We start from the raw sequence: 22,097 nt of genomic DNA on the forward strand, positions 1-22,097 counted from the left end.
TCCTCAGGACAATTAGGTTAGGAGAAATTCTTCCTTAAAACCTATTATGTGCATCACCTCCTCATCAATGTCCTTTTCTTCCATCTGATTCTGGAGTCTTCTGTTTTCATCGTCCACTAAATTCAAAAGACCCACCTATTAGACTACCTTTGATTTCAATAAAACCAGTTTGAAACAGAGCAAAGTTGCCTGGGATCACAAAAGAAATTGTAACAGAAGTTAGAATAAATTGTGGAATCAGAAAAGTGACTTATTAGAAGGCCTCAACCAGAAATATTGTAGATTAATGCTTTAAACATTGTGAACTTGCTCACCAGCTTGTGTCACTCGCACCATACATTAAGTTCTGGCCCAGATCACTTTCACAGAAGGGTCTTAGAGCATATAAGTTCATACAAAAAATTACAGTGAGGCTTTTTCATTTCAGGTTAGTTATCGGGGAAAGGGGTGAAACTGAATCTGTACCTGGTCACATTTCGCAGCCACCCACATATTGGACTCTTAGGTACAGGTACTACCAAACTGAATCTTTAATCTTTTGTTTAAAAGGAAACATCTAAAAATGTACAGAAAATGGAATTGAGATAGATGGGTCCAGTACAAACACTAGGAACTGCACACTCTCAGTGGTCAGCACTTCTGCCTCACAATGCCAGTTACCTGGGTTCGATTTCATCCTCAGACAACCGCCTGTGCAGAGTTTGTACATTCTCCCCGTGTCTGTATGGGTTTCCTCCAGGTGATCTGGTTTCCACCCAAAGTCCAAAGATGTGCAGGTTTGGTGGGTTAGCTATGCTAAATTGCCTCATGGTGTCCAGGGATGTGCAAGCAAGGTGGATTAGCCATCGTAAATTCAGGGTTACGGTGTTAGTGTGGAGAACTGTATCTGGCTGGAATGCTCTTCAGAGGGTTGGTGTGGACTCAATGGGCCAAATGGCCTGCTTTCACACTGTGAGGATTTTATGATTCTAAGAACCATTTGTGCTCTAATTACTATAAATATGCTATCACCTTCAATAAACATACTCCTTTGGTACATTTTGATCATTTTCATAGTCAGGGAGTTCTGTTTATGTCCTAAAGGACATATCTGTGAGACTGGATCTGCATTGGGGTGAGGGAACCAACAAGAATGTAAAGCACACTTGTCCTCATCCTTACCAATCAGCTGCCTGCAGACACATCTGTCCTTGACAGTATCAGTAAGAGTGACCACCACACAGTCTTTGTGGAGACAAATTCCCACCTTCACATTTTGAATACCCTTCATTGTGTTGTATGGCACTGTCACCATGCTGAATGGAACAGACTTTGAACAGGTCTAGTAGCTCAAGACTGGGCATCCATAAAGACGCTATTAGCCATCAACATCAGCAGAATTGTACTCCAGCACAATCTGTAACATCATAGCCCAGCATATGCCCTGCTCAACTATTACTGTCAAGCCAGGAGATCAACTTGGTTCAATGGAGAGTACAGGAGGGCATGCCAGGAATAGCACGAGGAATACTTAAAAATTATGTGTCAACCTGGTGAATCTATCAAACATGACTACTTATATACCAAGCAGTACAAGCAACAAGCAATGAACAGAAATAAGCAATCCCACAACCAACAGATCAGATCTTAGCTCTACAGTCCTGCGAGTCGTGAATGGTAGTCGACAATTAGGCAACTCACTGGAGGAGGAGTCTTCACAAAAATCTCTATCCTCAATGATGGAAAAGCCCCACATTTCAATGCAAAAAATAAGACTGAAGCATTCACAGCAATCTTCAGCCAGCAGTATTGAGTAGATGATCCACCTCAGCCTCCTCCATTGGTCCCCAGCATCACAGATACATCTTCAACCAAAAGAGAAAATGCTGGAAAATCTCAGCAGGTCTGGCAGCATCTGTAAGGAGAGAAAAGAGCTGACGTTTCGAGTCTAACTGACCCTTTGTCAAACCTTTGACAAATGGTCAGTTAGACTCGAAACATCAGCTCTTTCCTCTCCTTACAGATGCTGCCAGACCTGCTGAGATTTTCCAGCATTTTCTCTTTTGGTTTCAGATTCCAGCATCCGCAGTAATTTGCTTTTATCCATCTTCAACCAATTTGATTCATTCCCTGTGACGTGGTTGAAGGCACTGGAGAGTACTAAGTCTGTTGCACCTGACAACATTCTAGTAATGGTTCTGAAGACTTACGTTTCAGAATTTGCTGCTGCCCTAACCAATTCCTCAGTTCAGTTACAACACTAGCATTTAGCCCCCAATGTAAAAAATTACCCAAGTATTTCCTGTATAGAAAGTAGGACAAATCCAACTTGGCTAATTACTTCCTCTCAGTTTACCCTCAATTATCAGTAAAGTGATGGTAGGTGTCACCAGCAGTGCTAACAAGCACCACCTGCTCAGCAACAACTTGTTCAGAAACACCCAGCCTGGCTTCCAGAGGTGAGGAACAGCACTTGACATCAAGGCCTCACTCAACCAAGTGTGGCATCAAGGAGCCCTAGCAAAACTGGAATCATCGAGCAAACTCCCCACTGATTGAAGTCATGCCTGGCACATAGGAACATGGTTGTGGTTGTTGGGAATCAATAATCTCAGCTCCACGACACCTCTATAGGAGTTCCTTAGGGTAGTGTCCTAGGCTAAACCATCTTCAGCTGCTTCATCAATGACCTTTCAGAACAGGGAATGTTCATTGATGATTGCACAATGCACAACACACATGAAGCAGTCCATGTTTAAATGCAGCAATATCTTGACAATATCCAAGCTTGGACTGACAAATAACATTTATGCCACACAAATGCCAGGCAATGACAATCTCGGGACTGTCCCTTAAAATTCAATGGAGTTACCATCACTGAATCCCCCACTGTCGACATTTTTGGGGTTACTATCAACCTGAAACTCAATATGATCTCGCCACATAAACACTGTGGCTATAATGAGCAGCTCAGAGGCTCGGAATACTTCAGTAAGTAAATCACCTTCTGACTCTCCAGAGCCTGTCCATCAACAACAAAGCAGAAGTCAAGAGTGTGATGGAATACTTCCAACTTGCCTGGATGGGTTCTCCTCCAGCAACACTCAAGAAGCTTGACACTGTCCAGTTCAAAGTAGCTCGCTTGATTGACACCACATCCACAAACATCTATTCCCTGCACCACCGATGCTCAGTTGCAATAGTGTGTACTAGCTACAAGATGCATTGCAGAAATTCACCAAAAATCTTTAGATAACACTTTCCAAACCCATAACCACTTCCACCTAGAAGGTCAAGGACAGCAGAAACATGGGAACACTGCCACCTGCAAGTTCCTCTCCAAGCCACTCACTATTCTGACTTGGAAATGTATCACCATTCCTTCACTGTCACTGGGTCAAAACACTGGAATTCCCTCGTAAGGTCACTATGGGTCAGCCACAACACATGGGCTGCAGGGATTCAAGAAGACAGCTCATCACCAGCTTTGCAAGGGGAACTAGGATCAGGCAGCAACACCTACATGCCGATGAATGAATTAAAAAAATTAAACATGACAAAAGAAAGTAAGGTGATGCATTTTTTATATTCAGTTTTAACTTATTTGAATGGAGGTTATTATTTTGGAATGTTGACAGTTAATGCTTGAAGGATTCCTAGAGGAAAATCTTTTGTCTCTAATTTACTGCTTAGTCTATTTTTGTTCTATTAAAATTTAGGTTTTGAAGTAGTTACGTTTATTCTAACCTCTGATGTCATTTTCAATGAAAAGACACTTAGCTGTTCAAGACATTTAAGAAAGAGATCAAACACAAAGACTGATCAAAGAAATGAGCCTAAATGAAAAGGGAACAAGAGGAGTTAAATGAGATTCAGATAAATAGGAAACAGGAAAGATGATAATCAGGGAGAAAGGAATCTTTAAGGAGTGGATTGAAGGGGAAAAATTAGACTGGCATCAGGAATGGAAATACATTGACAAATGCTGATGAGGTAACACTGTCCTCACAAAGGTGACGTCAGAGCATGTTCCAAGCTTTATGCAATGTAAACCAACACATGGTCTCAATCATGTGACTGGTAGCAAACCTGAATAAATGGTGTGTATTCCCTTCATTCCTCTCAGTTTCTGTACTCTTGTGCAACTGATTTTGGGTGGTATGTTTTCTCATTTGTGTACATAATTATGTGGAATAAAGCACAAGGAAAATGAAGAGATATGTTATTTTCTAACAAAACTTAATAATTACACTGAAACACTGACACCAGCAGGATAGGCAGTGTAATAGCTAAGAGAACACTGACAGAAAATAGTGGATATTTATCATCATAGAGTCATCGAGATGTACAGCATGGAAACAGACCCTTCGGTCCAACCCGTCCATGCTGACCAGATATCCCAACCCAATCTAGTCCCATCTGTCAGCACCCAGCCCATATCCCTTCAAACACTTCCTATTCATATACCCATCCAAATGCCTTTTAAATGTTGCAATTGTACTAGCCTCCACCACTTCCTCTGGCAGCTCATTCCGTATATGTACCAACCTCTGCATGAAAACATTGCCCCTTAGGTCTCTATTATGTCTTTCCCCCCTCACCCTAAACCTATGCCCTCCAGTTCTGGACTCCCCCACCCCAGGGAAAATACTTTGTCTATTTATCCTATCTATGCCCCTCATGATTTTGTAAACCTCTATAAGGTCACCCCTCAGCCTCCGACGCTCCAGGGAAAACAGCCCCAGTCTGTTCAGCCTCTCCCCATAGCTCAAAGCCTCCCAACCCTGGCAACATCCTTGTAAATCTTTTCTGAAACCTTTCAAGTTTCACAACATCTTTCCGATAGGACAGAGATCAGAATTGCACGCAATATTCCAACAATGGCCTAACCAATGTCCTGTACAGCCACAACATGACCTTCCAATTCCTGTACTCAATACTCTGACCAATAAAGGAAAGCATACCAAATGCATTCTTCACTACCCTATCTACCTGCAACTCCACTTTCAAGGAGCTATGAACCTGCACTCCAAGGTCTATTTGTTCAGCAACACTCCCTAGGTCCTTACCATTAAGTGTCACAACCATTATTGTCCAAAGTTAAAAATCACACAACACCAGGTTATAGTCCAACAGGTTTAATTGGAAGCACACTAGCTTTTGGAGCGACGCTCCTTCATCAGGTGATAGTGGAGGGCTCGATCGTAACACAGAATTTATAGCAAAAATTTACAGTGTGATGTAACTGAAATTATACATTGAAAAATTGATTGTTAAGTCTTTCATCTGTTAGAATACAGTGATAGTTTCACTTCTTTCATGTGTAAATCACAAAACTTTTTTTTAAAGTTGCATTCTCGGGTTAGCTGTTAACAATGGTGATAGCTAGACAATATGTTGAAGGTGTTGGCCCCTTGTGTTCTCTGTCTATGCCATGATGTTTAGATTGATTCAAATCTAAAAAGTGAAATAACAGAGTTTTACATAAATTCATGCAGTTTTTGAGTTCAGAGTTCTACATGAATGTATGCAGTTGTTAAGCAAAGTGCAATGTAACTCTGCAAGTACAAATTCATCCCACAAAATATATGTGTGCATGTGGGTCTTTGTCTGTCTGTGTGTGTGTGTGTCTGTCTGGGGTGGGGGTTGTGAGTGTGAGAAAGTGTGTGTGTGTGTGTGTAGTGAGAGCAGAGTGTCTTGGGTCTATGAGGGGGTGCATGTGAGAGTGTGGGAGTGTGTGTGTCTATAAGGGTGTGTGTGCATGTCTGTGTGCACGTCTGTGTGTACCGTGTATGTGAGAGTGTGTGTGTGTAGTGCAACAGTGATCACCTGAAATGTGACATGAACCCAAGGTCCCGGTTGAGGCCCTCCCTATGGGTACTGAACTTAGCTATCAGCCTCTGCTCGGCCATTTTCCTCTGCTGCCTGTCCCGAAGTCCACCTTGGAGGATAGTCACCCGAAGGTCCGTGGCTGAATGTCCTGGACCACTGAAGTGTTCCCCATCTGGGAGGGAACCCTTCTGCCTGTTGATTGTTGTGCGGTGCCCATTCATCCGTTGTCGTAGCCTTTGCTCGGTTTCCCCAATGTACCATGCCTCCGGGCATCCTTGCCTGCAACGTATAAGATAGACAATGTTGGCTGAGTCACATGAATACCTGCCATGTACAAGGTGGGTGGTGTTCCCACGCGTAATAGTGGTATCTTTTTCCACAATCTGACACGTCTTGCAGCGTCCACTGTGACAGGGTTATATGGAGTTGTCCTGAGAGCCGGGCAGTTTGCTACGAACAATGATCTGTTTGAGGTTTGGCAGTTGTTTAAAGGCAAGTAGTGGAGGTGTGGGGAAGGTCTTGGTGAGGTGCTCATCCTCATTGATAATGTGTTGCTGGTCACAAAGAACATGGCATAATTTTTCAACCCCTGGGAAGTACTGAAAACAAAGGGTACTCTGTCAGTTGCAGCACGTGTCTGTCTCCTGAGGAGGTCATTACGGTTCCTTGCTGTGGCACGTCGGAATTGGCGGTCGATGAGTTGAGCATCATACCCCGTTCTTGTGAGGGCATCCTTGAGTACTTCCAGGTGTCCGTCACGTTCCTCCTCATCTGAGCAGATCCGGTGTATGCGTAGGGCTTGTCTATAGAGAATGGCTGTTTTAATATGTTTTGGGTGGAAGCTGGAGAAGTGTAGCATTGTGAGGTTGTCTGTGGGTTTGCGGTAGAGTGTGGTGCTGATGGAGACACACGTGTCCAAGAATGAGACAGACAGTCGAGAGTAGTCCATGGTGAGTTTGATGGTGGGATGAAACTTGTTGATGTCACTGTGTAGTTTTATCAGTGACTCCTCGCCATAGGTCCAGAGGAAGACAATGTCATCAATGTAGCTGGTGTACAACCAATTTTTCATCCAGACACACGGAACAGCCATGTGGACCAAATTTGCACCCCAATATGCCAACATCTTTATGCACAGGTTCGAACAAGATTTCTTCTCAATGCAGGATCTCCAACCAACATTGTACAACAGATACATTGATGACATTGTCTTCCTCTGGACCCATGGCGAGGAGTCACTAATAAAACTACACAGTGACATCAACAAGTTTCATCCCACCATCAAACTCACCATGGACTACTCTCGACTGTCTGTCTCATTCTTGGTCACGTGCGTCTCCATCAAGGATGGACACCTCAGCACCACACTCTACTGTAAACCCACAGACAACCTCACAATGCTACACTTCTCCAGCTTCCACCCAAAACATATTAAAACAGCCATTCTCTATAGACAAGCCCTACGCATACACCGGATCTGCTCAGATGAGGAGGAACGTGACGGACACCTGGAAGTACTCAAGGATGCCCTCACAAGAACGGGGTATGATGCTCAACTCATCGACTGACAATTCCGACGTGCCACAGCAAGGAACCGTAATGACCTCCTCAGGAGACAGACACGTGCTGCCACTGACAGAGTACCCTTCGTTGTTCAGTACTTCCCAGGGGCTGAAAAATTATGCCATGTTCTTTGTGACCTGCAACACATTATCAATGAGGATGAGCACCTCACCAAGACCTTCCCCACACCTCCACTACTTGCCAAACCTCAAACAGATAATTGTTTGTAGCAAACTGCCCGGCTCTCAGGACAACTCCATACAACCCTGTCACGGTGGACGCTGCAAGACGTGTCAGATTGTGGACATAAATACCACTATTATGCGTGGGAACACCTCCCACCTTGTACATGGCAGGTATTCATGTGACTCAGCCAACATTGTCTATCTTACACATTGCAGGCAAGGATGCCCGGAGGCATGGTACATTGGGGAAACCGAGCAAAGGCTACAACAACGGATGAATGGGCATCGCACAACAATCAACAGACAGGAGGGTTCCCTCCCAGTTGGGGAACACTTCAGTGGTCCAGGACATTCAGCCTCGGACCTTCGGGTGACTACCCTCCAAGGTGGACTTCGGGAGAGGCAGCAGAGGAAAATGGCCGAGCAGAGGCTGATAGCTAAGTTCGGTACCCATAGGGAGGGCCTCAACCGGGACCTTGGGTTCATGTCATATTACAGGTGATCACCATTGCACTACACTCACTCTCACATACACGCAGACACAGGTACACACAGATGCGCACACAGACACCCACACATATCCTTATAGGCACACACACTCACACATGCAACCCCTCATAGACCTAAGACACTTTGCTCTCACTACACACACACACACTTTCTCACACTCACAGCCCCCATCCTAGACAGACACACACACACACACACAGACAGACAAAGACCCACATGCACACAATATTTTGTGGGCTGAATTTCTACTTGCAGAGTTACATTGCACTTTGCTCAAAAACTGCATACATTCATGTAGAACTCTGAACTCAAAAACTGCATGAATTTATGTAAAACTCTGTTATCTCACTTTTTAGATTAGAATCAATCTAAACATCAGGTCATAGACAGAGAACACAGGGGGCTAACACCTTCAACATCTTGTCTAGCTATCACCATTGTTAACAACTAACCGTTCCGCAAGTAGGCGCCGCCCTCCTCTATATTGGGGAGACAGGCCGCCTACTTGCGGAACGGTTCAGAGAACACCTCTGGGACACCCGGACCAACCAACCCAACCACCCCATGGCTCAACACTTCAACTCCCCCTCCCACTTCAGGTCCTTGGACTCCTCCATCGCCAGACCATAGAAACATGACAGTTGGAGGAAGAGCGCCTCATCTTCCGCCTAGGAACGCTCCAACCACAAGGGATGAACTCAGATTTCTCCACTTTCCTCATTTCCCCTCCCCCCACCTTGCCTCAGTCAAATCCCTCGAACTCAGCACCGCCTTCCTAACCTGTAATCTTTTTCCTGACCTCTCCGCCCCCACCCCACTCCGGCCTATCACCCTCACCTTGACCTCCTTCCACCTATCACATTTCCAACGCCCCTCCCCCAAGTCCCTACCTTTTATCTTAGCCTGCTTGGCACACTTTCCTCATTCCTGAAGAAGGGCTCATGCCTGAAACGTCGATTCTCCTGTTCCTTGGATGCTGCTTGACCTGCTGCGCTTTTCCAGCAACACATTTTCAGCTCTGATCTCCAGCATCTGCAGTCCTCACTTTCTCCTTGAAGATTAGTACAAATGCCTTCTTCACTATTCTACTACCTGCAACTTTCAAGGAACTATGAACCTGCACTCCAGGGTCTCTTTGTTCAGCAACATGCCCCAGGACCTTACCATTAGTGTATAAATCCTGCCCTGATTTATCTTTCCAAAATGTAGCTTCTCACATTTATCTAAATTAAACTCCATCTATCACTCTTCTGTCCATTTTCCCAGCTGAATAAGATCCCATTGTACTCAGAGGTAACCTTCTTCGCTGTACTGCAGCGTTCCCTTCTTAAACTAAACATTTTTAATTCCATGGCCTTCTCGCAGAGGAGACTTCTATTGCCTTCCAAAGACACACAAAGTCAAAACACCTGTATGTTCCAATGCTTCAGGCAATGGGACCCTGTGTGAGAACTTCTCTGGCCATGTTCAGGGCATCTTGAAACCCATTGTGCAAGGAACCTCCAGCCTCTGTCATGACACTACAGATTTTTTACAGAAACCCAGCACTCACAAACTAGTCGAACCAGAAACATTCCTTGTCACAATGGACATTTTGGCACTCTACACCACATCCCCCAAGAGGACACCATCACGGCAACATCCTCACTACTCAATACCAAAACTGCCACTTTCCAGATGCCACCCTACAACTCATCTGCTTCATCCTCCATCACAACGTCTTCAACAACCAGTTCTTTATCCAAATATATGGACAGCCAGAGGGACCAATTTTGCACCCAATATGCCAATAGTTTCATGCGCAAGTTCAAGCAGGACCTCTGAACAATGCTACACACCAGATATACTGATGACATTTTCTTCCTTTGGAATCATGATGAGGAATCACCAAAATGACTACATTGCGATATCAACAAGTTTTATCTCATCTGTTACAGGCCACATCCCGTCAAACATTTTAAGAAGGTTAACTCAAAACCTTTCCAGTTGTTTTATGCAGATGTAAGGTGAATATGTCAGGAGCGGCGCAGCTAGTCAAACCACTCTGTTTCAAGCAAAACAGAATTTATTTACACACAAACAAAGGAAAACCAAATTTAGAATAACATTGGGCGGCACGGTGGCACAGTGGTTAGCACTGCTGCCTCACAGCGCCAGAGACCCGGGTTCAATTCCCGCCTCAGGCGACTGACTGTGTGGAGTTTGCACGTTCTCCCCGTGTCTGCGTGGGTTTCCTCTGGGTGCTCCGGTTTCCTCCCACAGTCCAAAGATGTGCAGGTCAGGTAAATTGGCCATGCTAAATTGCCCGTAGTGTTAGGTAAGGGATACATGTAGGGGTATGGGTGGGTTACGCTTCGGCGGGGCGGTGTGGACTTGTTGGGCCGAAGGGCCTGTTTTCACACTGTAAGTAATCTAATCTAATCTAATAACTATTTGAAAATGCAACTTAACAAAGAACTGTTCCAATTTCCTGCAACATTCCATGAACACACGCCTCAGCAAAAAGGTAACTTCAAACACAGGTTCTTACACGAGAGAGATGTCAGAGAGAGCAGATCAGCATGGAGCTTTTTTTTGGGTCCCCAGTAAAACACACCCAAACTTAGAAAAAAAACCTGAACTCGGAGGACTGGCAACTCCCCTTTCATAGCACGAGTGTTTTTAAAAAAAAAACTGAAAGCCTTTTCTGATTGTTGACTTAGGCAGCATCTGTTTAAAGTTGATTAAAGTAGCCAATTCAGACATTTCAGCACCTCTGCCTTTATGATCCCTCTTGAAAAAATCAAGGACAGAATAACCTCATTAAAGCAGCAGCAACATCACACACCATCAGACTTACCATGGACTACTCTTTAGAATCAGTCTCATTCTTGGGCACTTGCATCTCCATCGAGGATGGACATCTCAGTACCTTACTGATAACCTCACAATGCTGCACTTCCCTAGCTTCCAGCCTAAACATATTAAAGAAGCCATCCCCACTGACAAGCCTTGTGCACACACAGGATCTGCTCAGATGAGGAGTAATCTGACGGATACATAAAGATTTTGAAGGACCCCCTCATAAGAATGGGATATATTGCTCAACTCGGTAAAAACAAGGACTGCAGATGCTGGAAACCAGAGTCTAATTTAGACTGGTGCTGGAAAAGCACAGCAGGTCAGGCAGCATCCGAGAAGCAGAAAAATTGACGTTTAGGGCAAAAGCCCTTCATCAGGAATAGAGGCAGGGTGCCTGCAGAGCGGAGAGATAAATGAGAGGGGGGTGGGTGTGGGGAGAAAGTAGCATAGAGTACCATAGGTGAATGGGGGTGGGGATGTCTGATAGGTTAGAGAGGAGGTTGGGGGAAGGTAGCAAAGAGTACAATGAGTGAATGAGGGTGGGAATGAAGATGATAGGTCAGAGAGGATGGTGGAGTGGATAGGTGGAAAGTAAGGTAGGACAGGTCATGGGGACGGTGCTGAGCTGGAAGTTTGGAGCTGGGGTGAAGTGGGGGAAGGGGAAATGAGGAAACTGGTGAAATCCACATTGATGCCATGGGGTTGAAGTGTTCCAAGGTGGAAGATGAGCCGTTCTTCCTCCAGGAGTCGGGTGGTGAGGGAGCGGCGGTGGAGGAGGCCCAGGACTTGCATGTCCTCAGCAGAGCGGGAGGGGGAGTTGAAATGTTGGGCCACAGGGCGGTGGGGTTGATTGGTGCGGGTGTCCCGGAGATGTTCCCTAAAGCGCTCTGCTAGGAGGCGTCCAGTCTCCCAAATGTAGAGGAGACCGCATTGGGAGCAACGGATGCAATAAATGATATTGGTGGATGTGTAGGTAAAACTTTGATGGATGTGGAAGGCTCCTTTGGGGCCTTGGATGGAGGTGAGGGAGGAGGTATGGGCGCAGGTTTTGCAATTCCTGCGGTGGCAGGGGAGGGTGCCAGGAAGGGAGGGTGGGTTGTTGGGGGGTGCGTGGACCTGACCAGGTAGTCATGGAGGAAACGGTCTCCGCATAAAGCGGAAATGGGTGGGGAGGGAAATATATCCCTGGTGGTGGGGTCCGTTTGGAGGTGGCAGAAATGTCATTGGATGATGTGGTTTATGCAAAGGTTGGTAGGGTGGAAGGTGAGTACCAGGGGAGTTATGTCCTCGTTACGGTTGGAGGAGTGGGATTTCAGGGCAGAGGGGTAGGATGTGGATGAGATGCGTTGGAGGGCATCTTTAACCACTTGGGAAGGGAAATTGCGGTCTCTAAAGAAGGAGGCTATCTGGTGTATTCTGTGGTGGAACTGGTCCTCCTGGGAGCAGTACGGCGGAGGCGGAGGAATTGGGAATACTGGATGGCATTTTTGCAGGAGGTAGGATGGGAAGAGGTGTAATCCAGGTAGCTGTGGGAGTCAGTGGGTTTGTAAAAGATGTCAGTGTTAAGTCGTTAATGGAGATGAAGGGGAGGGAAGTGTCAAAGATGGTCCAGGTGAATTTAAGGTTGGGGTGGAATGTATTGGTGAAGTTGATGAATTGCTCAACCTCCTCGCAGAAGCACGACGTGGCGCCAATGTAGTCATCAATGTAGCGGACGAAGAGGTGGGGAGTGGTGCCGGTGTAACTATGGAAGATGGACTGTTCTACGTAGCCAACAAAGAGACAGGCATAGCTGCAGCCCATACAGGTGCCCATGGTTACCCCCTTTGGTCTGGAGGAAGTGGGAGGATTCGAAGGAGAAATTGTTAAGGGGTGAGGACCAGTTCGGCCAAACAAATGAGTGTCGGTGGAAGGGTACAGTTGGGGACGTCAGGAGAGGAAAAAACAGAGATCATGGAGGCCCTGCTCATGGCGGATGGAGGTGTAGAGGGATTGGATATCCATGGTGAAGATGAGGCATTGGGGGCCAGGGAAATGGAAGTCTTGGAGGAGGTGGAGGGCGTGGCTGGTGTCTCGAATGTATGTCGGGAGTTCCTGGACTAGGAGGGATAGGACAGTGTCGAGGTAGAGATGAGTTCAGTGGGGCAGGAGAATGCTGTGACAATGGGTCGGCCAGGGTGGTCAGGCTCGTGGATCTTGGGAAAGAGGTAGAATCGGGTGGTGCGAGGTTCCCAGACTATGAGGTTAGAAGCTATGGGTGGGAGATCTCCTGAGGTGATGAGGTTCTGTATGGTCTGGGAGATAACGGTTTGGTGATGAGGGGTGGGGTCATGGTCGAGGGGGTGGTAGGAGGAGGTGTCTTCGAGTTGGTGTCTGGCTTCAGCAGTGTAGAGGTCAGTGCGCCAAACTACCACTGCACCCCCTTTATCTGCTGGTTTGATGGTAAGGTTGGGATTTCCAAACTATCACTGCACCACTCACTGATCGCCAGTTCCAACATGCCACAGCGAAAACCTGCAACAGCCTCCTCAGAACCCAGACCCAGGATATGACCTATACACTACCCTTCATCTTCCAATACTTCAGAGAGATACACCATGTTCTTTGCAGCCTTCAACATGCCATCGATGATGATGAACATCTCACCTTCAAACAACCACCAAACCTGAAACAGACCGTCATTCTGTTTAACTACCCAGCCTTCAGGGCAACATCGACCACAACACCACACAACCCTGCCATGGCAACCTCTCCAAGTTATGTCAGATCGATATGGATACTACCATCAAGGGAGGAACACTACCCATCTGTACACGGCAGATAATCAGGTAACTCAGCCAGTGTTGTCGAACTCATACACTGCAGGCAAGGATGCCCTGAGACATGGTATATTGGTGAGAGCATACAGACACTACGACAACAGGGTGAATGGACACTGTGCAACAATCGCCAGACAGGAAGATTCCCTCCCAGTTGGAGAACACTTCAACACTCAAGGACATTCAGCTTCTGATCTTTGGGAAGCATCCTCCAAGGCAGCCTTCAAGATTCACAACAATGCAGAATCACCGAGCAGAAACTGATAGCCAACTTCCATACCTATGAAGATGGCCTAAGATGTGACATTAGGTTCATGTCGCGTGACATGTGACCCCACCACACTTTTGTATCTGTAAAATTTTCCATACTGTCCTGTTTTGACATCATCGCTTTGATAAATTGTTATGATCTCTCTACCTTAGTTAGTTTGTGCAGTTTTGGATTACTTTTTATTTTGGTTAGACCCTCGGCATGCGACTCTTATCCATATCATGTTATTCCAGTCAAATAAAAACCAAAAGAACTGCGGATGCTGTAAATTAGGAGCAAGGGGAGGGTTTGCTGGGGGCAAGGGTGGGGGCTCAGCGGATCTGGAAGCATTTGATATCAGAATTAATGTTTCGGTTCTGCCGGGCTTTTTCAGCATCTTCCATTTTTGTTCCATGTTATTCCAGTCATTTGGTTTGTCTCCAACACCACTTTGGTTTTTTTTCTAATTATCTCTCTGCCTCATTTGATCAGGTTACAGGTCCTTTGGTTGTTGTTCAGCTATAGACACTTTACTCACATCCTCTAACATCTTTGGTCATGTGCAGTGACTTATTATTTGACACTCCACTCAACACCATTTGTATGATCTTTTGACCTCTCTGCCCATAAGTTCACCTGAAGAAGGGGCTACCCTCCTAAAGCTAGTGCCTCCAAATAAACCCTGTTGGACTATAACCTGGTGTCGTGTGATTTTTGACTTTGTCCACCGCAGTGGAACCCGGGCGTCCCCACATGGTTTCTTCTCTGATTGTTTTGATGAGTTGTTCTTCAATCCTCCAAACTGCAGGGGTCGCTGAACTGAGCTGGGCATTAATTTAGTCGTTTAATTTAGTCCAATCAAACGACAGTTTAACGCTGTGTATCTTTTTAAAAATTGCGGTGGCAGTACGGAGTTGTTTCGTTAGTGATTGAGTGTTATTTATTTTTGTCGTAAGTCTGGTAACTTGAATTTTAGAATGTGAGCGACTTGTTCGAGCATATGTTTAAGTTTAGAAGGTTTTGTATTTTAACCCGCTGTATTAGGTCGCTTAATATTGTTTGAATATTGGTAGTTGATTAACAAACAATAGTTCGAGTGGTACATTAACGTGATTGACATACTTTTTGTTTTTGTAACATTTTTACCAGCGATTAATTTTAGATTAATAACTTATTGAGCAGTATACCAAAAGTTCTAATGTAGATTCATTAAATTAAATTACATTCCTATTCTACTCCGGCTAAGTGAAAGCAGATAGTCACATGACTGAAATTCCTATGTTACCGGAAAACTCGAAGATGAGTTGCGATCGGTACCGTAAGTGAATAGTATTGTCTTAAACGAGAAATATCTTTCAACTTAATACGACTTGGGCTGATTTTTCGGTTGAATATCTTCTAAGGTGTACAACTCTATGGCTCTAAATGGACTCCTTGAGGGAAAAGTCCATTGAACCTTCCTCTACTGAAGTAGTTGCATCAGAATTTATGGCAAAATGACGCTGTTTTGCATGTCCTGCCAATAATATAATGTTGATTCTTAAGCAGTGAAGTTTAGTGTGGGGCTTCTTCCCCCCCCCCCCCCCCCCCAGTTTTTGATTTATTTTCACCCACGTATTGAAACTTCTCTATTGTATTTGGTAATAGTAACCCCTTTCTTATGAAGCTACTTTGTTGCTTCGGTGTTGAGTTCTGAGGCTTTTTCTCATCATATCCGTATCATTTGTCTTGTATGACAATGGCTTGCAGTTTGGATTAGCCCGTGAACTAAGCGAAGGACCATCGCGAATCATAGCTGCTCGCGTAAATAGCTCGTTTTCTCAAGGTAGTCTCTTGCCTTGAATGTTTAACAGTTATCTAGTATGGACGTATTTCACGAATATTAAGTTTCTAAACTTTCAACGTAATGCTCAAGTTTAAATGTTTAATAAACAACTAAGCTTACATTTCTGGGATACAGTTATCAATTAATATTTTTACAGAAATTTGATGAAAGCATTTTTGTTTGTGATCTGTAATTGATATGGCGGTGAGAATATTTGTCGAGAAGGAAAACGAGTTACTTAGTAACCATGCAAAGAACCATCCAAAGTTATTTTCTGGTTCAGGTAAATGTCTAATTCAAACTTGTTTTTTTTAATTGTTCACTTCAAGGTTTCATTAACTTCCTGTTAGATCATTAAAGCTGTAACCTAATGTAATCTTTGTACTTCAATTAGTGTATTAGGAGAGATACAATGATCTTAACTTCCAACTCAATGTGTCCCAAATTAAGGTGACTTTATCTTGTGGTGTGATAGTGTCCTTACCCCTGGACTAAAAGACTAGGCTTCAAGTCTTACCTGCTCCAGAGGCTGTGACCAGTGGAGTGCCACAAGGATCAGTGCTGGGTCTGCTACTTTTTGTCACTTAAATGATTTGAATGTGAGCATAAGAGGTACAGTTAGTAAGTTTGCAGGTGGTGCCAAAATTGGAGGTGTAGTGAAGAGGGTTACCTCAGATTACAACAGGATTTTGGTTAGGTGGGCCAATGGGCTGAGAAGTGGCAGATGGAGTTTAATTCAGATAAATGTGGTGTGCTGCATTTTGGGAAAGCAAATCTTAGCAGGACTTATACACTTAATGGTAAGATCCCAGTGAGTGTTGCTGAACAAAGAGACCTTGGAGTGAAGGTTCATAGCTCCTTGAAAGTGGAGTCACAGGTAGATAGGACCATGAAGAAGGCGTTTGGTATGCTTTCCTTTATTGGTCAGAGTATTGAGTACAGGAGTTGGGAGGTGATGTTTCAGCTGTACAGGACATTGGTTAGACCACTGTTGGAATATTGTGTGCAATTCTGGTCTCCTTCCTATCGGAAAGATGTGAAACTTGAAAGGGTTTAGAAAAGATTTACAAGGATGTTGCCAGGGTTGGAGGATTTGAGCTATAGGGAGAGACTGAACAGGCTGGGGCTGTTTTCCCTGGAGCGTCGGAGGTTGAGGGATGACCTTGTAGAGGTTTATAAAATGAGGGGCATGGTTAGGATAAATCGACCGTCTTTTCCATGGGGTCGGGGAGTCCAGAAGTAGAGGGCATAGGTTAAGGGGGAGAGGGGAAAGATGAGACCTCGGGGGGGGGGGCAACCTTTTTCAGAGGGTGGTACGTGTATGGAATGAGCTGCCAGAGGAAGTGGTGGAGGCTGGTACAATTGCAACATTTAAGGGGCACTTGGATGGGTATATGAATAGGAAGGGTTTGGAGGGATATGGGCTGGTTGCTAGATTGGGTTAGGATATCTGGTCAGCATGGACCGAAGAGTCTGTTTCCATGCTATATGTCTCTGACTCTGACTCTAAATGTGCAGTAGATCTCTGAACAGGATGATTAGAAACTGCTTTCTAACTGCTTCAAAATAGTGTATGAAGGCCCCAGGTGTTATAAATTGTTCTTGAATTGAAACTTCAGATTTTAATTTTAAAAGTTTCTCATTGTGTGGCATTAAGCCTTTTGAAATTCAATCTCTAGGATGTCCTAGATTGATTGATTTTGATTACTTTACTGTGACATTGTGACATTTTAAAGGATGACCAATAAGATCTTGTCAATTATATTGGTATGCAAGCCAAAAACCTATACTATTACATTCACTCTAGTTCAGTCAAAACTACTTCATCTTGTTTCAGCTACAATTGAAACATCTTTACTACAGACTCCACGAACTGGAAAGGTGGTAACTACGACTCCTCACTTGCAACAATCTGCAAGAAAAGCTCTAGGGGATGTGAACTGTCCTTTGCGAGCAGGCAGTATACCTGGTCACTCAGTGAAAAAGAGACCAGATAAAATCCACAAGAAGAAAAGCAACACTCGGATCATAAATACTGCTAAGGTAGTTGAATGTGAAATGCTTCAGTTTTATAGGAAACATGTTTTAACACTTGGGTTAGGCAAAAGTGGCTAAATTTTTAGTTAAACTAACCATCGAGCAAAGTTTCAATCTTGCCTGTCTTGGTATAAATATAGTTTTGATGTACTGATTGGTTCCAGCACCACTTTAGAGGTAAGATGATTAAGTCATAGTAACTTACTACAACTGAGGAGTTAGTGTGAACTGCTTCTAACAATTCTTTTGTACAGGCCCTTACAGCTGCAATAAGAATAATTCTTGCTACATCAATATCTATTCCCATACTAACAAGTTTGTTTTTGAGTTTTACTGAAACTGTCTCTTTATTGCTATTAGGTTTTTTGGTGCATACAGTTGCACTATAAATACTGTCTTGAACTGATAGTTTTGATAAAGTTAGAAAGACCTTATACTAATTGTTTAAATTTTCTTTGTACTCCTGTGCAGGACATGGGGAAAATGTGAGGGTCGCTTGAGGGAAGCTAAAATTTCCTGCTTTTTTTTCTAAAATGAGCAGGTGATGTGGTGCTAGAAACAGCACAGCAGGTCAGGCACAGAAGGATCATGCCTGAGCAGAAGAGTCGACATTTCCTCAGATGCTCCCCGACCTGTGCTTTTCCCACTGCCATACTTTATTGATTCTGACTCTGCAGCATCTGCAGTCCTCACTATCTCCCTAGGTAATAAGGTGTATCTGTAGTAGTGACAACTGGAGTAGGACTTCCTTGTTGGAGTGAAATCTGTTTTTCAGTGAGTTAGAATGAGGTCCTTGAATTGCACTTAGTGGTTTTCTTCTATCAAGTGTAAAACATTTGTCAGGGATGTAGATCAAGTCTGTGACACTTTTTTTTCCCTTTTTTAAGGAAATGCATACATTTTGTTTATAGTATATTCTGATCATGTATTCTTCAAAGTTTGCAAAAATTGAGACTTGGTTGTGCTTTTTGATTTTCTAGCATTAAGGTAGGAACAGGAGCAAACAATCCAAAAGCAAGATTGAATTCTCTTTTTGGTCTGTGTTGTCTTGTGCATCCTTGGGCTGTGGGGGAGGCAGATAACTGGGTGAACATGCAAAACTAAGTTAAACTTGATTTGGAGATGCTGGTGCTGGGGTGTACAAAGTCAAAAATCTCTCACCACCAGGTTATAGTCAAATAGGTTTAATTGGAAGCACACTAGCTTTCGGAGCACCTTTCCTTCATGTGATTGTCCTGATGAAGGAGCAGCGTTCCAAAAGCTAGTGTGCGTCCAATTAAACCTGTTGGACTAAACCGGGTGTTGTGATTTTTTTTTAAACTGTTAACTTTATCAGCTACAAAGCGGCTCTTGTGGTGGTAGTGTCCTACCTATTGTCCTGAAGACCGGGTTCAGGCCCCACCTGGTTCAGAGGTGTGCTATAACACATTAACTAGGCTAATTTACAAAATGTGGAGGTGCTGGTGTTAAACTAGGGTGGGGACCAAGTTAAAAATCACACCTGTTGGACTATAACCTGGTTTATGTGGAAGTACAGGCTTTGAGTACTGCTTCTTTGTCAGGTAGCTAGTGGGGTAGGATCATAAGACCGAATCTATAGTAAAGATCAGTGTCACAATTAAAACAATGTATTGGACAAACGTAGATTGTTAAAAATCACAACACCAGGTTATAGTCCAACAGGTTTAATTAGAAGCACACACTTTCGGCTCGATGCTCGTTCATTAGATGATAGTGGAGAGCTCGATCATAACAGAATTTATAGCAAAAATTTGCAGTGTGATGTAACTGAAATTATACATTGAAAAATTGATTCTGTTAAGCCTTTCATCTGTTAAAATAGTGATAGTTTCACTTTCATCTGTAAATCACAAAACCAGCATCTCCAAATCAAACCTAGAATGCTGTGAGTCTTTAATCACTTGGAATGGGGTTGCAGGTTTTGATTCACTAATGTAAATCTTTAACTTCTTTAGAGTCACATTCCTGACATCAAGCTTTTTTTAAAGTGACTTCTCAGCTCAGATACTATATTAAAGGTAAGGTTAGTCTGTTGCAGAGCATCTGTTGGGATGCAGACAGTGATAGTGACCCCACCTCTGAGCCACAAAGCCTGTCTTCATGACTCTCCTGCTCAATGTCATGTTCCTGAACAGGTTGACTTTAGAAAGTGTACAAGCTTTCAAGTTTGTTGGAAGTGCCTTAAACATTTTGACTATAACACTTCTGGTTTTAAGAACTTTTCCTTCCAGCCCACAGAAAAATCTTCCATTTCTGAACCACCAAAGTGCTCTGAAAAGTCTGAAGACTATCCTGAAATTGAGACTTTTATTCCGTACGATCCCCTTGGTAAGAAACAAACTCTCTGAATATGGATTAATGAATTGTGAAAAATAAAACTTGTGCACTGATTAGAAAGTTCAATTTTTGGGTTGGAGGAAGACCTTCTACAATGGTCAGAGGTTTTGTGTAGTCCAAGGTGTTTCCATTGGATATATTGCAAACCAGATGTGACCACTAGTAGAGTCTCAATTTACAACATTAAGTCTCTGTAAACTTAAATTCTGAAGGGATTGTGTTTTGAGGGGGCGATTGACTGTGGTGCTCTGTATCCCTTGAGTGTTCTGAACTTTTTTGTTCCTCCCAATTTCCCCAAAGTTACTGAATAGCATGTGAACATCAATTAAATTAGGCTTTTGTTAACCGTACAAGCATTGGGGTTTCTCAACTTAATTTCTAATTTGTGGTTGTGACTACAAGAGAAATTAACACCTAAAGGGCTTAATGGAGAAGACAAATTAAACTTTTCTAGCCATAAATTGGGTCCAGTATCATTAGTATCCCCCCTCTAACATGATTACCAAGTGATATTAGATGTCTAAGACTTTATAGATTTGTAATATAAATCAATAAGACCAAGTACTTCAAGAAATTACATTTTGGACCATAAAAGGCACCATTATAGATGCAACATCTGTGTGGGTTGTGTGAACATCCTGATTGAGAAACAAACTTGTACAAAAGTACACCCAAACAATTCCGCATTGATCTTCCCTACTAGTATGGACTCTTGCTAAAAGGAAATCCAATCCAATGCTTCAAAATATTGTACTTGTATGGATAATCCTGCTGCCTTTACTGATCCTAACAACTTGTTTCATGGATATGTTTTGAGTTGAGTAACAACCTTTTTTGGTCAACATTTGGAGGAAGAAAACCTCTACTTTTTTCCAAATGGTGTGTATGTATATATGAATTACAGATTTTGAGAACTTTAATGTGCCAAAGGAACACAAACTTGATCACATTTGCCTGGCTGGTCTACCACTCATCTGTCTTGAGAAGGAAGAAGCTTTAATAGAAAAGGTGCTGAACAAAATCCCTTCACCTCCAAAATGGCCTTCACTTGTACAAGAATTCAGTAAGTACAGAATTTTGCTTAAGGCTGGTGTTAATGCCAATCAAGAGTCCAGTATTTGCACTGAAGTTTCCTTTTGTATTGTCACTAAGCTCTCCACTGCTACCAATTGTTGCAATGATCAAGCCCAGACACTGCCAACCCCCTCATGAACAACCTTCCAGCTTGCTGCTAATGTCTTCACCCTATAACCTGAGGCTGTTCTTGCTATCTTGCACAGCTTATCTTAATCCTTGCTTACAGTGAGGCCTCTAGGGCAGGAGGAGCGAGGGTTAGTAAGCAGGAGGTAAATGGGATGGGGAGAAAAACTGACTTTTTTGTTTGCATTCCAATATAATTGTTTTCAATTTGCAGGACTGTTTTTTAATGTTTAAGATACTGTAAGACCTCAACAAAAACCTTTTGTCTGTAATGGAGAAAATACAATTTGCAAGAATGCAGTTACAATATCTAACAAGACTTTATGCAAAAGAATTGTTCATAATGTTGTCTTGTATTTGGAGAAATAATTTTTGCCTTTTGCTTAACCTTTGTAGGTTTGTTTGACTTCAACCCACATGCTGACATTTTGGCAGAGTTGGATGAAGTGGAATTACCAACAATTGAAGATGAATTCTGAAGATTTAGGAACTGAAATTTCATCTTACCTTTGGTATCAAATGTAAGCTGAAATTTATCTAGATATTGCAGTGTTTGGTTTTTGAATGCACTGTTTTAGTGTGGGAGAACTATTTACTACTTTTTTACTTTGAATAATGTACCCTATCCAATCTTTAAATAAAAATTCTGTGTAATGTAGCATTGCTATTTTGCTGTTAATAAACTGAATATAACTGAA

The 22,097-nt window shown here is 43.4% G+C and overlaps 1 protein-coding gene across 3 annotated transcripts; it reads left to right on the forward strand.

Moving 5' to 3' along the window:
- Window positions 1–14,847: 14,847 nt before the first annotated feature.
- Window positions 14,848–22,097, forward strand: pttg1 (PTTG1 regulator of sister chromatid separation, securin). Of its 3 annotated transcripts, none has more exons than XM_043703841.2 (6): window positions 14,848–14,930; window positions 15,962–16,087; window positions 17,642–17,847; window positions 20,094–20,190; window positions 21,104–21,262; window positions 21,796–22,097. In XM_043703841.2, the coding sequence occupies exons 2-6, from the start codon at window positions 16,003–16,005 to the stop codon at window positions 21,876–21,878; spliced, it is 630 nt and encodes a 209-aa protein (XP_043559776.1). In that variant the 5' UTR covers window positions 14,848–14,930; window positions 15,962–16,002; the 3' UTR covers window positions 21,879–22,097. The 3 variants fall into 3 exon arrangements, with proteins under 3 accessions (XP_043559776.1, XP_043559777.1, XP_043559778.1); XM_043703842.2 differs by having other exon boundaries at window positions 14,898–14,958; XM_043703843.2 differs by lacking the exon at window positions 14,848–14,930 and adding an exon at window positions 14,989–15,297.

Source organism: Chiloscyllium plagiosum, unplaced genomic scaffold (genome assembly GCF_037043375.1).
Source record: "Chiloscyllium plagiosum isolate Xiang-an unplaced genomic scaffold, Cpla_swu_hap1 HiC_scaffold_16, whole genome shotgun sequence".
Taxonomy (NCBI): domain Eukaryota; kingdom Metazoa; phylum Chordata; class Chondrichthyes; order Orectolobiformes; family Hemiscylliidae; genus Chiloscyllium; species Chiloscyllium plagiosum.